The sequence below is a fragment of the Sinohyriopsis cumingii genome, chromosome 2 (assembly GCF_028554795.1).
Source record: "Sinohyriopsis cumingii isolate HCF-2022 chromosome 2, ASM2855479v2, whole genome shotgun sequence".
Lineage (NCBI taxonomy): Eukaryota > Metazoa > Mollusca > Bivalvia > Unionida > Unionidae > Sinohyriopsis > Sinohyriopsis cumingii.
In genome coordinates this window covers 164,379,333-164,401,443 of record NC_142962.1, presented here as the reverse complement: position 1 = coordinate 164,401,443, position 22,111 = coordinate 164,379,333, and the positions used below count along the sequence as shown (strand labels likewise).

At 34.5% G+C, this 22,111-nt stretch overlaps 2 protein-coding genes and 1 pseudogene across 4 annotated transcripts in view; 1 reads left to right on the top strand and 2 right to left on the bottom strand.

Moving 5' to 3' along the window:
• Positions 1 to 5,729, top strand: part of LOC149806242 (uncharacterized) — a 41,023-nt gene extending 35,294 nt beyond the window's left edge. For 2 of the 3 annotated variants that reach the window (XM_089951188.1, XM_089951189.1), the window contains exon 6: positions 3,387 to 5,729. In XM_089951188.1, coding sequence (XP_089807314.1) covers positions 3,387 to 3,403 — 17 coding nt within the window. In that variant the 3' untranslated portion in view covers positions 3,404 to 5,729. The remainder of the gene's footprint in view (positions 1 to 3,386) is intronic. The other variant, XM_089951187.1, reaches the window with a different exon arrangement.
• A 3,187-nt stretch (positions 5,730 to 8,916) lies between these two features.
• Positions 8,917 to 9,387, bottom strand: LOC149806241 (uncharacterized). Its single transcript, XM_089935390.1, has one exon. The coding sequence runs from the start codon at positions 9,385 to 9,387 to the stop codon at positions 8,917 to 8,919; it is 471 nt and encodes a 156-aa protein (XP_089791516.1).
• Positions 9,388 to 19,434: 10,047 nt separating this feature from the next.
• On the bottom strand, positions 19,435 to 20,886 carry LOC149806240 (uncharacterized; annotated as a pseudogene).
• Positions 20,887 to 22,111: the final 1,225 nt, after the last annotated feature.

Sequence of the window (22,111 nt, the reverse complement as noted above, 5' to 3'; positions counted from 1 at the left end):
CATATATCTCTTATTAGACCTGATTTGGCAATAAAATGCAGTTCTACCCTGTTATAAGTGCTCTGTTGTTTTGGTATTTTAATAATGCTACTGATTTAAGTTTTTTCTAAAGGATACTATATTAGTGAGAATTCATTGTTTAATACATGTAAAAGAAAGCAAGAGAGATCCTAAACCTGTATACATGATTTTTTTAATGATCTTTTGTTTTTCTTGTTTGGGGTCAGTGGGTGGGTGACAACACTTTTAATGATTTACTAGCTTTATCATCCCAAAGAAGTGAGAGCTAAGTTCCTTCTCCCCTGAACATACCAAGGCAGTCATCCAGAGCTGGTCTGGACAGGTACCAAGCCTACAACCCTTTGCCTTTGATTGCTTGGCAGATGCTCTACCAACAGAATTACTGTTGCACTCCCAGAGTACATGAATGCTATACACCTTTATATAATATATTTGAATATTACTGTTATGTTTTGATGATATGAATAACTAGACAGAATCTGAAAGTCCTTGCTTTGTTGTCTAAGACAAGAACATTTTCATTGTCAACAAATACACACACATACACAAAAAATGATCTCAACATTCTTAATATTATATACATTTAAATCAAAATAAATGATTGGCCATGTTTAACATTTATGAATTTTCTCCATACATCAGTCAGTACCAGTATATTAATAATGTCCCAAAACTTTGCTCTGGACCTAGGATTATTAGGTATTCAATGAACCTGTGATAATAAATTTTGCTATGACTATTTTGAGGATGACAATAAAGAGTCATAATAAAATTCTGTGTCTCTCTCTGTGCTTGAAAAGATAAATGTTTTCTATCAAAGTATTGAATGACTTTTTTGTTCCTGCAAAGTACTAACACTGAATTGATTCATGCCACTATAGTTAAACATATTATCACTGTCTGTTTAATGCTTTGTTTAATCAGTACTCACTTACATTAATTGCACAGAATGATAATGAGATCACCTGACAATAAATTTGCAAAACCTTTCTGATCATTGCAGCTATAATTAAGACACTTTTGTTGTCCTTTGTCCAGTTTACTGAATTTACCATTCAAGAACACAAAATGTAATGGTGACTTTAAATAACTTTGTAATCAGCTGTTACATGGGAGTATTATTATATTATATTATATTATATTATATTATATTATATTATATTATATTATATATGTGTTAATGTAAAAAAAATACCTCTTCAAAAATGTAGATTTAATGGATTTAATATGTGCTTTAAATGAAATATGTATGTTTATGAATATTTGCTAAATTTTCAAATGCTAGAATGAAAATAAAATAACCTGGTTTACTGTTTGGATATTTTACTCACAAGATAAACATTCAGTGATAGCAGTCAAGTACATTTTAATATTTAAATTAAAAGAAAATTTGATTTGCATGAAAAATCAATAAAAGCCATGAGTCAATTTATATGCGTTACTTTTTGATAGTTTTAAAAGTGTGAACAAAGCATTTCAGTGTGCTGCCCATATTCATACATCTTTTTTCAGCACTTCCTAACCCATCAGCAAAAGCTGAAGCAGAACTAAATCGCATGTTATTTAAATTTGTATGGGGTGGAAAAGTAGAGAGAATAAAATGTGATATACTAGTTTCCCCAGAAAACGAGGGAGGACTAAATATGATACACATATTTTCATTCATTAGGTATATTAAGATAAGATGGGTTAAAAGATTGCTGGAAAAGGAAAATGGAACATGGCAGAACTTAGTCAATACAACTATACTCAGAAATAAAAAGGATATTTGGAATTTAGGGAGAAGGAAATTAGAAGAATTTTGTAAGTTCATTAAAAACAGTTTTTGGAGAGATGTAATTTTGGCAGTATCTAAATGGAAAGAAGAACCGCAAAGTCCTAACGAGTATCTATCCATGAGTATTTTAAATTTTGTCCCCCCTAAAATGATCTATCAATACAAATCCTGGACAGAAGCTGGTTTTGAAATTCTGAATGATCTAGTAGATGTTCACGGTAATTTAATACCTTTTGAGATAATAAAACAAAAAACTGGAAGCGATGATTTCTTGAAATACTTCTCCTTAATATCCAGAATTCCTAAAGCATGGAAAGATGCCATAAAAAACCACCTAGTACATAATAATTTTGATAAGCAGGAGGATAAAATAACGAACTTGCGAAAACAAGATTCACTCAAGTTTGTTTACAAAGATCTTTTACAGGAAGCTAAAAGGCAACACACTGCGAAGCAAGAAACTTGGATGCAAGTATTTAATAAAAATATAAGTAGTGAGGAATGGTCTGATATATATAGCCGGGCAAAATGCTGTACCAAGGATACCAAGTTGATCACTTTTAACTTTAAATTAATCCATAGAATAATCGCTACTAATGATTTTCTTAAAAGAATTAACATATTTGATGACAACAAATGTACTTTCTGTAAGAGTGAAACTGAAAGTATTGAGCATCTCTTTTATGACTGCAGTATTACTTCACAGTTTTGGTACTGTTTTATTGAAGTTTTTGCACCTTTTTGCCCAAATATTGTACATCTGTCCAAAAAAGAAACATTTTTAGGAAGTGAACAACTGGACAGTTTGGGTAATTTTCTGCTTATTTTGGCAAAATATTATATTTATACTTGCAGATTCAATATGAAAAATCCTTCTATTTTTGCTTTTAAGCAAATAGTTACAATGCATAAGAACATTGAAAATTACACTGCTAAGGTAAATAAAAAAGAGGACCGATTTCTTCAAAATTGGACCTCAACAATGAACATTTAACTTGTCTCTGACTTGAGGGTAAACAGGAACAAAATACTGTAATATCACAAAAGCCATGTCACCTAGATTTTGTGCCATATGCATGTGTATATGCGTGTGTGTGTGTGTGTTTTTCTTTTTTACTTTCTCTGTAGATTATATTTATTATCCCTAGATTATCTGATAACCAGAAATGTTTGATTGTAAGGTGACCCTGGGATGGTTCCCCGACCCATTGGTCAACCTATTACGGGGTTAATAAAAAAAAAAAAAAAAAAAAAAAAAAAAGTATTTCAGTGTGATGGTTCTGGTAATAATAATTAGAACAAGAAAGACAATAACTTTATTTAGAGAAAGTAACTCAGTTTACAGAAACTACTGGCAATCTTCCTTGAGACCTTCTGTTATGTACAGTATATGTGTATAAAGTATATTCATCAAAGTGTGATAACTTTAGCTGAAAACTAATGAATCAGCTTAGAATCTAAGACTTTCTGATGGCATGAAAATATGATTCAGGCACATTTAGAAACCATGTGATAAGATAATTTTATTTGACACTTTATTGTGTTCTGCTGTCAGAATAACACACAGTTTTGTGCTATCTATTTGCAGACTATCATCCACATTGAATGATGATTGTGTACTACACTAAATATGCAGTCCCATGGTCAGCAGTGTTGGAGACATGAGGGCAACTGCCAATGTTTTCTTTGACTTGTCCTCCCAGTTGTGATACCTGTAGGAAGTTAGCATTATTATTAAGTTTACATTTTATTGCATACAGATGTTCAAATTAACCTTTACCTTGTTTTAATGAAAAAGTACATTATAAAATATTACTAATACTTGTGCAAATTTAATAGATTTTGGAATTCTACAAGTCTGTATTTCTGTTGTAAAGACTATTATTACTTCCCAATTTGAAAGTAATTTTAATTTTGTTATTTTGAGTATCTTTGCTTGTTTATTTAGCTGATGTATTTATTCAGAATTTAACATTTGTACACTTTCCATTTATTGCCCGTCTTTGAAATTTCAAAGCATGCAATAATTATGTTGGTGGAATGCATCTTTTTTTCTTTCTATTTATCCACTGTATGCAAGTGTATTATCAAGTTCTAGATATAAGTTTGCATTGAGGTAATGTTAATCACAATGATATCTGTTTTCTTACTAATGTATAACACTATTTGGTTGGTTGTGCAATTGTGAGTGCATAATTTAATGTAACTGTTATTTCTAAAGCTTTAGAATAATACAAAAGCAGCTGAGTAAGTAATCAGGTTCTGTCTATCCAGTACATGAAATAACTCAGTTCTCAATGCATGTACTGCTTTACCCATTGTGTTTGAGTAGCTTAACTGTATTTAGCACTTTTCTTTTCAAATAGGCCTGTCATGTTAAGGTATTGCACTAACAGGTATTTTCAAATATTATTTCATACCAATTTTATCAAGGGACAAAATTTGTTGTGCACTATTGAAATACAGAAAGATTATCTTAATTTTTAAAAGCTGCTATGAGAAAGTTCTTTACCAAGAAATTTTGCATTAATTGGTAGAGCACCTAACCCATTAATATATCATGGTACACTGTTTGTCTAACTTGCCTCACTTTGTGGTAAACATGTGACTTGTAACTTATGCAGTTTCGTCTTGTTGGTATTTTATATTTTATTTATATTTTATTTAGATCGTGTTAGTATTTATATCTTTGCAGTCTATTTGCTTCGTTGCTTACCAGAATATTGATGCATGATATATCTAATTGATGTATCTACTTTATGCTAGTTACATGAACATGCACACTATATGATGTGACATGAATCAAAGGTTTTTCTTTACATCAGTATTTGTCAGTTTCATTTGTAGAACATGCTTCAGTCCAACAACAAGACATTCACAAAAGTCGTTGATAACATCCAGAAACTTCACATTTTACAAAATTATTGTATTGGACATGTAGAAAACACATGAATTGTTTGTTTTAGTAGCTGAAAATAATTTGTTTGGCACTTTTAAATAAATTTACATATTTGTTATGAAAAAGTAGGAGTATATGATCAAATATTGTTTTATTGAAATTACCCATTTGTATATCGTAACATTAAGTTTGTATGTAATGGTGAACTCAATTCAGCCTGTGATAATCCAGGTCTTATTTCAGTACAAATGGAATTGTCATAAAATTAAAATTATTGCATTGATTGGCTGGTATGAATGTTTTTTTTTTTTCATTACCTATGAACTTTTCAAAATTGTCATACTGTTGGAAAGAAGTTTTAGTGACATATGATTGTGATTACTACTGTCATATCTTTTGATTCCTGCAGTAAATTGGAATGCTAAGTTTTATGCCACTGTCAGTTTACATCACATTTCACCCATTTAAGTCGGTCAAGTCAGTTTAGAAAAAGCCAGTTATTGGGGCATTTGTCTTTTGCACCTTGTTCCAATTTGAACCTCCAGTGTTTAGTTACTGTTGATTAAAAACAAAATCAGTATGTGTATACAGCAATTTTACAACTTTAAATATCAAATATATCTTTTTAGTGTTGGTTTTTTAAAAAAATGGAAATTCAGGTAAATGCTCAACTTTTCTGCTATTCTTATTTCTGTTTGTAAACTTGTCCATCTATTGAAACATGTGGATTATTAATACTGACTAATTTTCATAGTGATCTGTGCATTGCCTTAACTGAGAGAGATAACAAAAATTTGATGAATGACAGTTTATGTACATGATAGTATTTGCCATTACTAAATTTCAAGCTCTTTTTTTGGCCAGTGCTTGTTTTACAGACATCATACCTACCCTCCCTCACCATTACTTTATACCATGTTGGCCTTATAGAAAATGATTGACACAAAATAAGAGAAATGCAGATAATTTTAAATGAAAGATATGCTTGTTTTGTGGCTAGAGAGTATGGAATTTCAAACACCAAAATAAAATTGTTTTTCTTTAAAAAATTTTTAATTCTTTGTAAATTCATATCATTCAAATTTAATTTTAATACACATTTATTTTTACTTGTTTCTATGTTGATTAAAAACCCTTCATAGTGTAGGAATTTCTCACTTAGTGTCACACCATTGAAAAATCATGTTGTGTCATCTATTACCCGATCATTTAATTCCCTTTTTCATTCTTCTTTCTTGTACTTTTCTCATTTAACCTCCCTCTTGTTCTCATCCTTTTCCATGATTAATGCTGAGTGGTTAGCAGAGCAAAGCTTACACTTTTATTTCTGTTATTTTCTTAAAGTCTCCCTTAATTTTTATTTCCATACATTTTCTCCACTAATCTCTCTGTCTTTTCCTGTGGAGTGAGCTTCAGACTGTTAGGTGACAAACAGTCACTTTAGTGGTATGTGGCAAATTCCATTCATAATTATTAGGTAATTTGTTTTGCTTTCTTATTGCTCTTAGCTGATCACTTTCTCAGGGTGCTTTGAGTTAGTTTCAAAGTAGTAGTGGCAGAGTCCCTGTGGGAAGCGTCTATTAATCCTGTTCTCAATATTCTGTTCATATCAGTTCTCCTTACCCATCTAAGAGCTTGGCAGTGTAGAACAGGCCAGGTAGAATTTCTTGCATGTCATGAGAGGTGACTAATGGAGGCAACCATTTTGTCCTTGGATGCAGCCTATGATGATGTTCCAGCTTAAAAGGTCTTAAACTTTTTAAAAAATTGTGGTTTATATTAAGAATTTAACCCTGTATTTAATGATTTTACCTTTCCTTGCCATTTCTATTATGCCTTTTTGGGAATACCTAAACTCATTACTTATTATTATATAATATAGTCATGATTGTTTTGATGTTTTATCAAACACTATACAGACTAATATTTTCTTACTTCTTTCTTTCTATCTTTCTGTTCTTTAGACATGATTGTAGTCTACTACTCAGTTCAGTGGTTACCACATATTTAGAATCATCTGCAAACTACAAATGCCTCTGTAAAGTTGTTCTGTAGCAGAACACCTGGCACATTATTTATTTTTTGGTATGTACAGTCACGAACATTACAGGTGTATTCATCTTCAAGAGTACTACTCATGTCTGGCAAAACTAGGTCACTGACCATCCTATCATGCTGCAATAACTATGTTGTTTTTCTGACACTTGTATTTAGTCAGACAACTTAATGGGTGGGTTCATCTTGGTGAGCAATACTCACCACTGGCAAAAGTAGCTTTATCTTTCATCTTGTAGGACTACATAATTACATTTAGTTGGGTATCTGCAATTTTTACCATTGCATTTTGTAAACATAACATTTAGGAATTTGCTGTTGTGCCATTATACGCTGTACATACATACATACATACATACATACATACATACATACATACATACATACATGCATGCATGCATACATACATACATACACACATACATACATACATGCATACATACATAAATACATACATACATAAATACATGCCTACATGCATGCATGCATGCATACATACATACATACATACATACATACATACATACATACATACATACTAGATCACTATGTAAGAGATTTACACCGCTTTTGATGTAAACCAACTGCTGATGTTATTTTATATGATTTGTTTGTGGAAATAAGGTCTGGAAACTCTACAAAATGGAGATATTTATGACACCATGTCACACTGACCAGGTGTTTTCCTACTGAGTCTGGTCTCATTCCTGGTCCCTGGCTGTGCAGTGCATTTGTACTGGGGGCCCCGAGTGGCCGAGTGGTCTAAAGCGCTCTCCGTTACGGATCACTGCCATCTCACCTCTGTTTGCGCTGGTTTGAGTCTCGCATTCAGCCAATGTGGGTATGTGAGAAAGCTTGCCAGTAGCTTTTCGTGGGTCGGTGGTTCTTTCCTGGGTTTTCCTTGGTTATTCCTCCACCATTAATACTGGCCGCCATGCATAGCCTATTGTGTGCTGAAAAATATCGTTAAACCTCACTACAACAACAACAAAAAAACAGCATTTGTACTGATGAAAACACGTGAAACTTATTGATGGGGGGGGTAATCATTCATGATGTGGATCCAAATGGTTTCTATGAAAGATATTATATCTCAAACTTTATATGTCAAAATTGGTATATTTGTTTACAGAATTATGAAAAGATCAAAGATAGTCTCCATTCGCTGTATTTCTTTGCTAAGAGGATTTTTTTTTCTTCAGTATTTTCATTTCATCTTATGGAGTTTTATGCAGTAAAATGGGATGTGAGAGTTGTGGAACTAATAAGAGGGTGAAATGTTTTTGAGGTCATACATTTTTGTGTGAAAAATATGAAGAAATAAAAGAGATTCCTGTGTTCTTGTACTTGGAGCATAATGTTGTCATGGCTGGCCCTAACAGTATGATATCAGTGGGAGTGTAAACCCAGTCAGTGGATCCTCCTCTAGTGAGGATACTTTTGGTAACAACGCAACAGTGAATAAACTACTGTGCTTTATTCAAAAGAAAATCAGTAAAATGGCATATAATGTTGGAATTAAACTCTTTATAGACATTCATTTATGATGATATTTAATCTACAGAGGAGATGGTATTTTCCACAGTGAAAATAGATGAGGTTGATTAAAAACGGGTACAGGAGAATCATTTATACAAAATGAGAGATAAAATGAATTTACATATGTCTATGGATGATGTTTGTCCATCGGTGCCAATGAGAACCGTTTAATGTCATCGATTCACTGGGGTGGGGGTGGGTCCAGAGATAGCTGATCAGTCCGATCAAGGCCCAGAAAAGTCTGTTACAGTAGGGACATGGATGTACAGGTTGCTGCCTTGGAGTTGCGGAAATGCTGTTCCTGGATTTGTGCATACCACGTTTCTCAGCTGCATCCACTAGTCTTTTCTGCTCAATGGCTGCCGCACTGGCATTGACTTGACTGTGCCAAGCAGATTGATTAGCAGCAACACTCTCCTAGCTGTCAGGATCAATGCCTAAGTTCTTCAGCAAGGCCTTGAGGGTGTCCATGTACCTCTTTTTGACCACCGTCAGATCTCTTGCCTTGCTCTAGCTCTCCATGGAAGACCTTCTTTGGTAGGCATTCTACAGGCATGCGGACAACATGGCCAGCCCATTGGACTTGTGCCTTGCACAGCATGGTGTAGATACTTGTCATTCTGGCCTAAGTGATCACCTCTGTGTTCAGTACCTTGTCCTGCCATCTGATTTTCACTAGTTTTCTCAGAGAGCTCATATGGAAGTGGTGCAGTTTTTTGACATGGCAGCTATACACAGTCCAGGTCTTGCAAGCATAGAGGAGGGTAGGGAGAACATCCGCTGCATAGACTTTGAGTTTGGTGGCAAGCTTGATGCCTCTCCTATCCCAGATATTAGAGCAGAGTCTGCCAAATACTACACTGGCTTTGGTAATCCTGGTGTTGACCTCATCTTCTACCTGGACTGCTTGTGAGAGGATGCTGCTGAGGTATGTGAACCTGTCTACATTTCTGAGCTTTTGGCCATTTACAGCGATGGATGGTTCCAGGTAATCTTCTCCAGGAGCTGCCTGATGCAGAACCTCAGTCTTGCTGGTAGAGATGGTGAGTCTGAAGTGGTTGCATGCTGTGGAAAAAAGGTCCATGCTCTGTTGCATGCCTGCCTCCATGCTGGAGTTGAGGGCACAGTCATCCACAAACAGGAGGTTGTGAATGTTCTCAACTTGGATTTTTATTTTGGCTTGAAGCCTCCTCAGGTTGAACGACTTTCCATCCAGACGGTATCAGAGACCTACTCCCATATCGCTGTCCTTAAAAGCATCCATCAACATTGCGGAGAACATGAGACTGAAGAGAGTGAGGGCTAAGACACATCCTTGTATCACACCATTTGTAACTGCAAAGGGTACGGATTAGTTACTCTGGTCCTGGACTCTGGCAAGCATGTCATCATGAAACTGCCTCACTATTTCAATGAAGACTTCTGGACATCCAGATTTGGCCATGATGTTCCAAACACCTTCCCGGATGACAGTGTTGAATACCTTAGTCAGGTCCACAAAGGTGGTGTATAGCTGGACATTTTGTTCAAGACACTTTGCTTGCAACTGCCTGGCAGCAAAGATCATGTTGATGGTGCCTCTCTCCTTTCTGAAGCCTCACTGACTTTTTGTCAGTAGGCCATGATCAAGGTGTTCTGTGAGTCTGTTCAGCAGTAGCCTGGGAAGGACCTTGCCAGCAATGCAGAGTAGAGAGATTCCTCCATGGTTGTTGCAGGATTGGCGATTGCCTTTGCATTTATAAATGTAGATGTTGGATGCATCTTTGAATTTCTGGGGTATGCGTTTCATCTTCCACATCCTACAGAACATCTCTGTTAGTCTTTCCACTAGCTTAGGCCCACCAGACTTGTAGATCTCAGCTGGGATGGAGTCTGCTCATCTCCACCTGGGGTAGACGGTTGATCGCTTCATCGTTGATGGAAGAGGGTCTGCTGAGGATACCATCAAAGTGTTTGCCCAGTGATCCAATATCTTCTCGGTTATGAGAGTGCTGCCATCAGAGCTCAAGAATGGGGCTGTGCCTGATGTTACTGGTCCATAGACATCACGAAGAGCACTATAGAAATTCTTCATGTCGTGTCTGTCGGCAAAGGACTGGATATCCTCAGCCTTTTGGATCAGCCATGTGTCCTGCATCTCGCGCAGTTTCTTCTGCACAGTTAGGCTGACTCTGCTGACAGCATCTTTCTTTGCAGCTGACTTGGGGTTGATAGTAGCCATACTGTGACTCTAAGGAATTGGAAAGCTATTTGCATTCTCAGTCATACAACTTGAAGCATGCACAAGAATGATGATTTAGAGAACGATGTAACTTTTGCAGAGGTGATTAGGAAACTTCATCCTTGTATATTACCATAAAATCAGTGGCCGTTATAGTTCCAAAGGACCTTGTGAAAACCAGCAAATCATCTGTGATTCTATTTGACGAGCAACATGTAACAGACTGAAAAAGAATGGCACTGTGTTGATCAGAAGTGATGTTTCTTCTAGACTACATGTGCTGGAGCCTATGTGTGTTAAGTTAGTGTTTGTGGCATTAGACTAATGCTCTTGACACAGCAGAGAGTAATGTAGCTGCTCATGTTGAATTACAGACTGGTTCAAGAGCCACTGAAGTTAAGAAGCTCAAAGCTAACTTTTATTTGTGTGCTTCATTTAAGGTTTAGAGGTTAATCAGTATTTGCTGCTTCTTTACTGTTTTGTCCTAATGTTTGGCCAACAAAAACTCATCTGAGAGTTTTATTACTGCATTGGCACATGATCCTAAGTTTGTTTGATGCTAGACATGTGCAATAATATTTGTCTTCTATGGTTGTCTTTCACGAACAGAAGTTGGAATTGCAGCAGCATAAAAAGATGTACAATACTGTATTAGCTTTCTCTGTGTAATAACCATGACAAGCTGTCAAGTTTCAAATTATTAAACGTGAATGTCAACAAAAGTAATAAAAATAGGGTCATTAAAGAATTGCCAGATAAAGATAAGTACAAATTTAGGATTTGATTGGGTTTCTAATTTCTCATTATTAGGAGTTAAGATATCCCTGAATACAGAGGAGATTGTGGAAATGAATTTTCAAAACAAATTACGGGCAATACAATTTTTTTTAGAAAAATGGAATCACTAAAATTTAATAATATATATGGAAAATTATTGTTCTAAATAAAATCAAGGGTTCTAAAAAGTATTGAAAAATGTTTAACAAGTTTATGCGAAATAACATTACTGAGAAAATAAGTAGATCAACTCTCATTAATAAGTTACAAGAAGGTCAGTTCTGCATGAAACTACCTAACTTCTTTTATAAAATATTTTTGGCAAAGCATTTGCTGAGTAATCATTGTGAATGACAAAATATAATTGATTACTGGTGCCTTCTTAATAAATGTGAGTTGTTGTATTACATATATTTCAATTAAATAGTTTGCAAATAAAACAGTTATCCAAAAATATTTTTCAAAATTCGTTTTAGAAGGATGAACTTTTATTATAGGCAGAATTTATGACAATCTAAAAAGATACAGACTTTCTCTGAAATTTGACATAAAAAATAGAATACAGTGATTAACAATGGACAAGTTTTGTATCATTCATGCTTGTCAAAGGGGTCAAAATTTAAATACCACTTCCTTGATGCGCAAGGTTAGCATATGAAAGTTTATTTTAGTTATATTATTTTTCACCCTTGACTATGCATTATAAGTGCAATTAGATTACATTTATAATGATTAAATTTACAACATGAGAAAAAAATATGCATCTTTTTTCCCCGAAAAATATTGAAGTTTTACTCAGGAATCCACAAGAATATAAAGCCATAATTATAATAGTTTAGTAATGTAATTGTTTCAGTGTACCAAAGCTCAGTAAACCTTTTTTTTTTTTTAAATAAACATTTCAAAAGATCAAAATGGGTGAAATAAGGCATTTGATTCCATATAAAATTACTTTGGATACTAAATGATGGTGGCTCCAGTCTATAATTAACCACAACATACTGACTACAGGTAGTTTTGATTTTGCATTTGATAACGGGTGTTCTTTCTGTGTGTGTGTGTGTCCCACCCCAGTGCCCCGATGTGCTGGCACCCATGCAAATAGTTTACAGAGTTCTGCAAAACGAAACCTTTTTCTTGTGAAGTATTATAACCAGATTCCTCCGCACTTGAGGATATAAAGTTTGTGATTGTTAATAAACTTGATGCATACAAAGGAGAAAGAGAATTTATAATGACTACTTTGTTGTAGTCTTAATTAATAATCACTACAGAAATATTATTATTGGTTAATTTATTTGATTCCCTAATAATCTGGTGTCCAGGGAGAAGCTTAAAGACAGTACTAATTACTTCTTGTTCATCGGACAAAATTAATAGATATATGAAAGTATAAACTTTGTGGTTGGGGTGGGGTATAAACTTTGAAAGACAGTTTCAGAGAAAACATCAAGACAGTATATCGATACTGAATCAGCAAACATAACCGGTCATTTCTTATAGTTTTAAGATATGTTAAATTGCAAATGTTTAGAGAAATGTTTGTGGAAAATACAATTCATGCCTTATAGAACTGATACATACTGAGAAAATAGAACAAGCACTTTTACTATCAAGTCTAATTAATAGTATTAAAATACAATGTTGACATACAAATATACTGAGTGAAAATACAGAAGAATGAGCACACAAGTAGCTTTAATGTACAATGGATTAGTCTCTCTTCTCTCACTCTCATGTAAAACTGAACTCTTGACAATATAGCATCCTTTACAATCTTAAATCATTTACGCAGTTGAAATACAGAACAATAGAGCACTTATAACAGAATGAACAGAACTGAACTTTACTACCAACTCCATTCTAAAATTAGACATTACAGATTAAGTAAAAAATTATAAATTATTAATTGTATAGCTGATAGATAAGGGAAGGATCGAGTGATATTCTGACAAAATGGGATAAAATGTCAATTGACACTAATGGCAATATGTGTATTATTTAAGAATTTATTCATAATTTTTTATTTATTATCATTTCAAACTGGAAACCTATAAATATACTGTGTATCGAATTTTATTAAAATTATTCTATACGTCTGTGGCATACGTGTTATAAATGGCTCAAAATGAGTGATTGTTTTAAAATATCCGATCAGTTCTGTTTTTAGAGGCATTAGAAACACTAGAATGTCAAATTTGTATTTACGGTGTATCTACTTTCTGCCAGTCAGTAGAAAGGAATGATAAATAACCATAAATTATTCATTCACTTTCTTAGGAATAAGTCTACCTCAGACAATTTAACAGCCCTAATTTTCATATAAATCTTCAAGGAATGTACAGTATATACTGTCATGTTTTCTTTTTAGCTTGCTCAACGATTCCCATTTCTGCCTAATAAAATGGACCACTGTGTTGAGAAATTACCATAAATATACAAAATAATCACTATTCCCAGTGATGTGTTGAAAGAGATACAGCTAGACTGCCTTGATCTCAAACATTATGTTTGTCAGGTTTTTCTTTTTTAACATTCACCTATAATCTCTGTTCTCTGCAGTATATACAGAATTCATAGTTTTCTGAGAATCCTTTAATTATCTGCAAGAATAGCAGTATAGTTAAATCTTAAGACCTAATAAAAGCATTTATTCTTATTTATTGCAATTGTATTACACATACCATTGTTATACAGAGCAGCACCAGGGGCAGACCAACCCCCCAAAAATGGTGGCCAACAAATTTTTTTTATCCATCAATAAAACCTCCATTGTGGAATCGGATGCTTTTATGAACAAGAGACAACAAAAATTGTTTTGTGAATGACCTAAATTTATACAAGACAGATCCACCATACTGTAATCTTACCTAAAAACAAATAGCAAAAGGAGGGGGTCAACCGACCTCAGGGGCACCAGACATGGGTGAAAAAAATAATGTTAAAAAGATAAATGGAACTGTTGGAATGGCCAACAAAGAGTAACATAAACTATATGTGATGCATCATGATGTTTTTTTATGTGTTATAAATTTTATGAATATTTTTGTTAATACGACATCAATATGAGTGACAAACAATTTGTGTTGTCAGCTTAATTAGCATTGTTATGTGTGCACTAAATAATAAACAATATTTTTATTTTTTGAATAAGTCGTTTTGATGTAGCTGAGTTATATTTACTGTCTGCAACATTTTGAATTGATCTCAAATTAATATCAAAATACTTTCTTGCTGAGTACATCAAATTAAATTTTATTATATCACCTGTATCTAGGTTAATTAATTTAACTTGTCTTGGTAGATTTTTATGTTTTCCAGTTTTTCCATGTTTATTATTTTTGCTTTGCGTGACAGCTTCTAGATTTTCAATATGGTTGTCTGTTCTGATAGAATTGATATGATCAATCACCAGACCGTCCTTGATGACATCATTGAAACACTCATATAGGAACCTGTGTGCTAAATAGTTTGTTTTATTTAGTTTTCTTTTAATAAACTTGTCACTGCCTTGATCAACTGAGTCACTGTCTTGGTGAACTGAATCACTGTCTTGTTCAAAGGATTTGTCACTGTCATGGTTAACTTAATCACTAACTTCTTCAACAGATTTCTCACTAATTTGATCAATATTACTGTTTTTAATATAATGGTCAATGTAATCTTGTTGTTTTGTTCATTTTTACATCATCTGAAGCATTTGTTATTTCGGAATATCTTTTCAATGAGTAATATGGTTTCCTCCACACGCTACACATATTTGAGTTTTGCCCTTGACTCGGATTCTACATACCAGACAAGGTTGGGGACTTGTACTTCCTTATTGAACACAACATGCATGAATTTCACATGACTCACCATGGCAGGGCTTTTCACATTTTTTTAATGATCCAGCCATCAACCAGTTATAAGAGTTTTTTCTTTGAGACATTTATACATAATTTATATTGTTTAAATTTTAAAAAAGTTCATTTAAAGGAATCTTATCATATAGCATGCCACGTTGGGATGAAGCTAGATTACTACAGCAACAATAACAAGATCTCACTTTGAACGAAATCACATTACCAGAATTGAAAACAGATTTAAATCTCATTAAAAAAAATACATCAGATCACTAGAAGCAAGAGAAGATGAGTTTATAAGGTTGTCTGCGCTTGAGCCGTCAACATCAAGATTTGATTTTGAGCAAATGGAAGATGATAAAAAACAAATATGTACCACTTGAGCTACAGTTACATGAAATAATAAAAACAGCAAATAATGAGTTTTACAACGATGGTGCTGTTTGTGTTTGCTCGACGTTTAAAATAGATGGTGATGGAATATTTATAGATTCAACAATGAATCAAAATTTTGCTCGTAAAATAGTACAAAATCTAACAGATAACAAAAAGTATTTTTTCAGGATAAAATCTATAGCTGAGCAACAAACACCAGAAGGATTACAATGGATCATACGTGATAAACTGGATCCAGTAAAGCAATCAACATCAGCACCAATAGTCATCCTGGACAAAACTATCAAACTAGGAACATTATTCCGGATAGGCAACACCTACTACAAGAATGCTTACCCTGCTAAAGGCGTTGTCTACGCAATTTATTGTTTAAGTGAACTAAGCATAGTTGCTCTTGTACCAAAAAAATCATGCTTACTAAATTGTGTAGGTCAACTTGTCAGAGAACATTTTGTAAACTCAAAACGCGGAAATAGACTTTCAGAATAAAGAATGTAAAAAATATCACAATGGGAAAACTGTCTTATGAACGGAGCTAAGATAGATGATCTGGTTATTTTAGAAAAAAAAAAACACTGTAGATTCCAATAATTGTAGAAACAACAACCAATGAGACTTTATACGACTCTGGTAATTATCGTAGCCGAGGTGCTCCAATAACCATTATAGACCATAATTGTCCTGCGTGGACACTGTGACAAAAATTCACAACATAAGTAAAAACGAATCTATATCAGTCTGGTTATATTTACAGTGGCGGCGTCGAAAACACTTGCAAAAACAGCTTCGACGACGAATCATTTGATCAGTTTCTTTTGCCATCTGCAGTTCTTCATAGGAGGGAATCGCTCCAACGTGCTATGAAACAGATTGAGGTAAAATATGACGGCGACAACGATGATTTACTCGTTAACCGTTTTACTATTTCATATGTTGCTCCTATAGCCCATAAAATTTTTTTTAAAAAATGGCGTGCAACTCCAAAAGAATTTCTCAATGATGTATCACACTCTTGTGTCGAATTTGGTCATGGCGGTCTTTGAAACACAAAAATAACACATTCAGTATGATTTATGTCGACAATGCCGCTGCTTATCCAACGGCTTTTCTTGGACTTGGCGAGTGTCATCGTTATTTCTAGCGATTCGGGCACCCAACACATGAAATGACACGAGTTGCAATAAACAGGCCATTACCAAGTATCGATCTTACTGGATTTGCGGAGATTGAATGATTCAAGTTTTCAGCGAGTATTTATTAGTTATATCAATTCGGTTTGGTAGATTTTTTAATAAACTTGATACCAATGTCAATCTCAACGACTGTTGCCCAAAAAATCAACGTGGTTGGGCTCCAATAGTGTTATTACGATATATGTTAGACACCAAGCAAGATTTTAACGTCGTTAAAGGCAACCTCTGCGATAATTTCGTACAAACAACAAAAAACAAGTTTGGTTACATCAAGGTGACAAAGAAATATGCAGAAAAGTTATTGGTACGTTTACTCAGTGTTTATCACGTCGTTATACAAGATTAATTATGCATACAGCAGAATTAGATTTTGTCATCAAGGACACAGCGGCGAAAGGTAAATTGGTGTCACGGAGAAATGCAACAACACTAAGTGGAATAATTATTGGCACTATAATTAGCTACTGCGACGGCAATGCTCCTCAATTTACTCATTTAAGATCAATGCTCTCCTACTCATCAACAAAGATATTATCGATGATCAACAGATTTCTCAATGACGTTGTTAGAGTCACCACGGATTCTTATATATTTGTCGTTGTAAAATGGACGTTTCGGCCCAGAACATTTCTCCTCACTTCAAAGGACATTTCGCCCCACCTAGTACATGGACGTTTTGGCCCAGGACATTTCGCCCCACATCAATAGAACTATCGGACTTTTATATAAATTCATCAGCATTACACCATTGTCCTCATTTTACTTTACTTTACCATTAAGATTTCATTTCATATCCATGAGACCATCTCTCTCTCTCTCTCTCTCTCTCTCCTTCATTTCATTTACATTCACATTCAGCGTGCCGTTATATCAGACAATATTTTCTCCTTTTTTTCATTTATGTAATAAGACTGATCAGAAAATTAATCCATCGTTTACAGTCATCATTATTTTCTATGCTACAGTACTTTAATTTACGCTTTTACTCAAACTGATGAAAACCATTTTTTACCTTTTATAGGAAACTGACCTATCGCCACATATCAATCACGCTGTTCGTTTACCCAACCAGCGAGCGTAAATTAGACACTTCCGTACATCGCTAATGTCGGCCATTTTCATCCGACAAGCTGATTGTCGCGATAATAAATTGGTTATTGTCAATATTTACAAACTGTGTCATATTTTGTCGATGTATTGATCGATAATGGTGAAAGTTGTTTGATCGATAATGGTAAAATGGCGTTAAAAGGGGGCTTTGTAATTCTAACAGTCAATATCAAGATCGTATATAGTTAGATTTATTCCTTTCCCGAAACCTATAAAATTGGAATGATTAAACACTTGTGCACATCAGCTAAACACGGACATAATTGATGGCAATTACCACGTGTTTCTTTGCACAAAAGTATGCGACAAGCATGCCGTGTCGATTATTTGAAGGAAAAGAAAGGAAAATTGAAAAAAAATAATAAATGAATGTGACCAGAATATAGGTATACAATTTTGCTCTATAGGAAACACTTAACCCCAGATTGCATTATTTTCAAGTTTGAAAATGTACACTTTAATGTTAGTTATGCCCAATGTAGTGTTCATCGTCTCAATCTTTTACACGCTCGAGTGACTTTTCTTTCACTCATCGAGCTGAATGAGGGGCGATGAATGTAAAATTGTAATTTACAATAAATAGATATAAAAACTGGTTTCAGATATTTATTTTCGAAATATTTAAGCATGTATTTGCATGTTTAAATCAACACACATCACTAATCAAAATTATATCTCATGACAGAGTAGAACTGTCAAATTATGATGTGCAACAGTACACTTCTAAACATTAACTATCTATGATTTTCTTATTTTTTAAAAATTCATTTACCTCTAAGAAGCATACAAGCCTGCAAAAAATACTAAAGATAAGTCTGCATGCTAAACACATAAGCATCTTTTGGATTGCATTTCTTTTACCTGAATATGTTCCCTAGTCGATTTAAAATTTTCAAGATGTATTGATTGACCGCTCCGGTGGCCTAGTGGTTAGAGCGTCCACTACGGAAGAGGGAGGTCGTGGGTTCAAACACCGGCCGAGTCATACCAAAGACTTACAAAAATGGTGCTAACAGCTGCCTCACTTGGCGCTCAGCATTAAAAGGTTAGTGTTAGGACTGGTCGACCTGGTGTTACTGGTGGGACATCATGCTACATGCCTGCGGCATGATACCCCAGTGCTACACATCACTATAAACTGCCACACTCCAGACATCGTAGCGATATGACTGAAAAATTGTTAAAAGCTACATTAAAATTCCTAATCACACATAATCCTAATCACAAGATTTATTGAAGTAAAACATTAATTACACTATACGAATATGAAATACAAATATAGATATTATCTACTGCAGTACAATTTTTGCAACTTGGTAATTTTACATTTCGGTGATGGTCATTTGAAATAAAGGAGTTCATGTTTTCTGTTTTGTCTGATTTACAGTTCTGAAATTATTGTTTAAAATGAGTCCTAGAGTTCAAAGGCATAATCGTTTATTTAAACAAATGGCATGCACTTGGTGCTAAGACGGATATATCTATACTCATTAATGGAAAACATACTAGGTATGTGAAGATATAAAAAAAAAATGTCCAGCTTGGAAAGCAGTCCGGCTTTACTGTCACTATGTCTAACATGGGACATACAATCTGGCACATCATTTAAGCAAGTTTTTCGTGCTGATTTGGTGGTTTCCATACTTTTCACATAACTTGAAAAGGGATCCTGAACTTTTGTTGTCTGTTTCTTTTGATGTCGTCTTATCTTCCCTTCTTGCAACAGACGAACTAAAGATCCAGTTTCTCTGGCTTCCTTATAAAGTAAAGTTATGAGGAGATAAAAAGGCAAATTTCCTTTTCTCGCTCTCCAGTTCAGACGATTATGCCACCCATCCACATCATTACTGGTTCGGATGCTTCTCCCATAAACTGACCAGGAGTCAACAGTCCAGATGTCATTGTGAAACCAGTTGTTTTCACATATCTTAGGTTTGACAGTACACTCACTGACTCTGGATCAACTCTTCTTTGTAATTCTGCAAATGACTTTGTTATGTCGCCTGCTTGTAATAGGGGAGCGCGAAAACCTTTCGCAGCAGTTTATACATACTGTTGTGTTTCTGATAGACCCCCTAAACTGGAAAAGAAAATACAATTATTTGTGATGAACGTTAAAAAAATTAATGATGAACGGAGGTGACGTTTTTGCCTCGTTAGAAGTGGAAAGAATTATACATTTTCTTAAAGAAATTAAGATTTCACTTCTCAAGATATTGAACTTCCCAAAATGTATGATATAGGAGTGATTTTCAACATTTCGAAAATTGTTTTGAACTAGGTATTCAAAGTCTAAAGAAATCGGAACTAGTCTAATGAATATTAACATCGCAGCTCAAAGGAGTGGACTGAAAGTTGTATACCTGTTATCCCAATACCTGAACCTTTCTCCAAAGGGCCTGTCCAAAATGTAATGCACAGCCATGTAATTGCGGTGTTCCAAAAGCTGACCTGAGCCTTTGCCAAAGACTCCTTTCGAAGTCAACAACAAAAGACTATTCATTTCAGGCAATAGGTCTTTGATTGACTGAAAAACCTGAAAATGGTGGGAATAAAGTAAAACTATACATGGACATAATAATTATTTAGTGTCTTTTATTTGCTCGTATGTTTTCAAAGTTTTCCAGTATAATGTATGAATAATACAAGAATACCTGCCGCTATAGAATCGCATGGTAAAGACACACTAATTAATTACTAATTGTCTCATAACCGTATTTAGATCTGGACGTATATATTTAGGCAAAAGACATTGCAAAGTTATTTTCTGTGCTAAAATACTGTTAATTATTTGCCACTTTATGTTGCAAAAGTAATTTTCAAAATCTTCTCTCATCTCAGTACACACACACACACACACACACACAGATCTTCATAATGTCTCTTCTTCTTTCCCGACATGATGCAAAAACACAGCGGTATCTGTTTCATATCATCACCGGATCTGACAAATCCATGTATTGATAGCAATTGATAAAAAGGCTTCTTTACTACTTTGATTGTGCTATCAATATACCAGTTTTGGCCATTCCGAGTAGCTCCAGCTGGTTGTTAGTGGCATGTATGTATGTATGTATGTATGTATGTATGTATGTGTGCGTCACAGAATAAGGCAAGAAAAAACTTCGTTTCGCCTTAGAACGATTTGATCATTTTCGTCGTACCTGCGTACAACGTTACCTGGGGGTGGGGTGTGGGTAGAATTGTTTTTTTTTTTTTTTTTTTAAGGTAAGCAACTGAACTAGCATGTATCTCGGCGTAGATCGTTTGCGGCGAGACCCACTAAAAGCACGGTCTTCATGGATTGTCTACTCTTTCCAATACTCACTCTCCTGTAGATTTAAGGCAAGTTTGTTTTCTAACTGACATACTTGTCGTTGAATCTTGTCAAGAAGTGAACGTTCTCCATTTTTGTTCTCCAGCCATAGGGGTAAGTGTTATATTTGTATTTTATTTGATATGTGAAGCATATTCAGTTTTTAACGTATCGTAAAATGATGCCCTTACTACTACGCGGATTTGAAACGTTGTGAACTTTTGAAATGTTACAAATTGATGTTAGGGGTTTAATTTAGTAGCATGTATCTATTTTAGTATTATCTATCTATAGATTTTAATTCCGTACCTGTTATTATGACCAGTTTGTTTTTATTTTAGCTATCTGTACCCGTCGGTACCTGTCTGTACGTATGTCTATACGTATGTATGTGGGCATGGTGGATCCATGAAGGATGGGCGTGGCCAATACAAGTGTGCCAACCCAATTTAGGAGAACTGTGTGCTCTCTGTGCGTATGTGTGTGCGGGTATATCAGGCCGTGTGTCTGTCCGTCTGTGTGTCTATGGACATGGACGAAGATGTAGCTATCAAGGCCATACAAAGACGAAACCGCTAATTTGTAAACTTGTGCGCATGGTGGATCCATGAAGGGTGTGTGTGGCCGATACAAGTGTGAGCTAACCCAAGAATTCGGGATAACTTTGTGGTTTGTCAGCTGACATATTTGCAAGTTTTTACAAATACTTATGAATCATACGGCTGTACAAAATGACAGTCATATGTTTTGTTTCAATTTGATTGTTGTTTCAGTTGAGTGCAATAGGGTCATTTGATTGCATGAGATTATTTGAATCTTATTTTCATTTCATGAGATTATTTGAATCTCACTTTCATAACATGAGATTATTTGAATCTCACTTCCATTACGTGAGATTATGTGAATCTCACTTTCATTACGTGAGATTATATGAATCTTACCGTCGTATATTTGAATATATG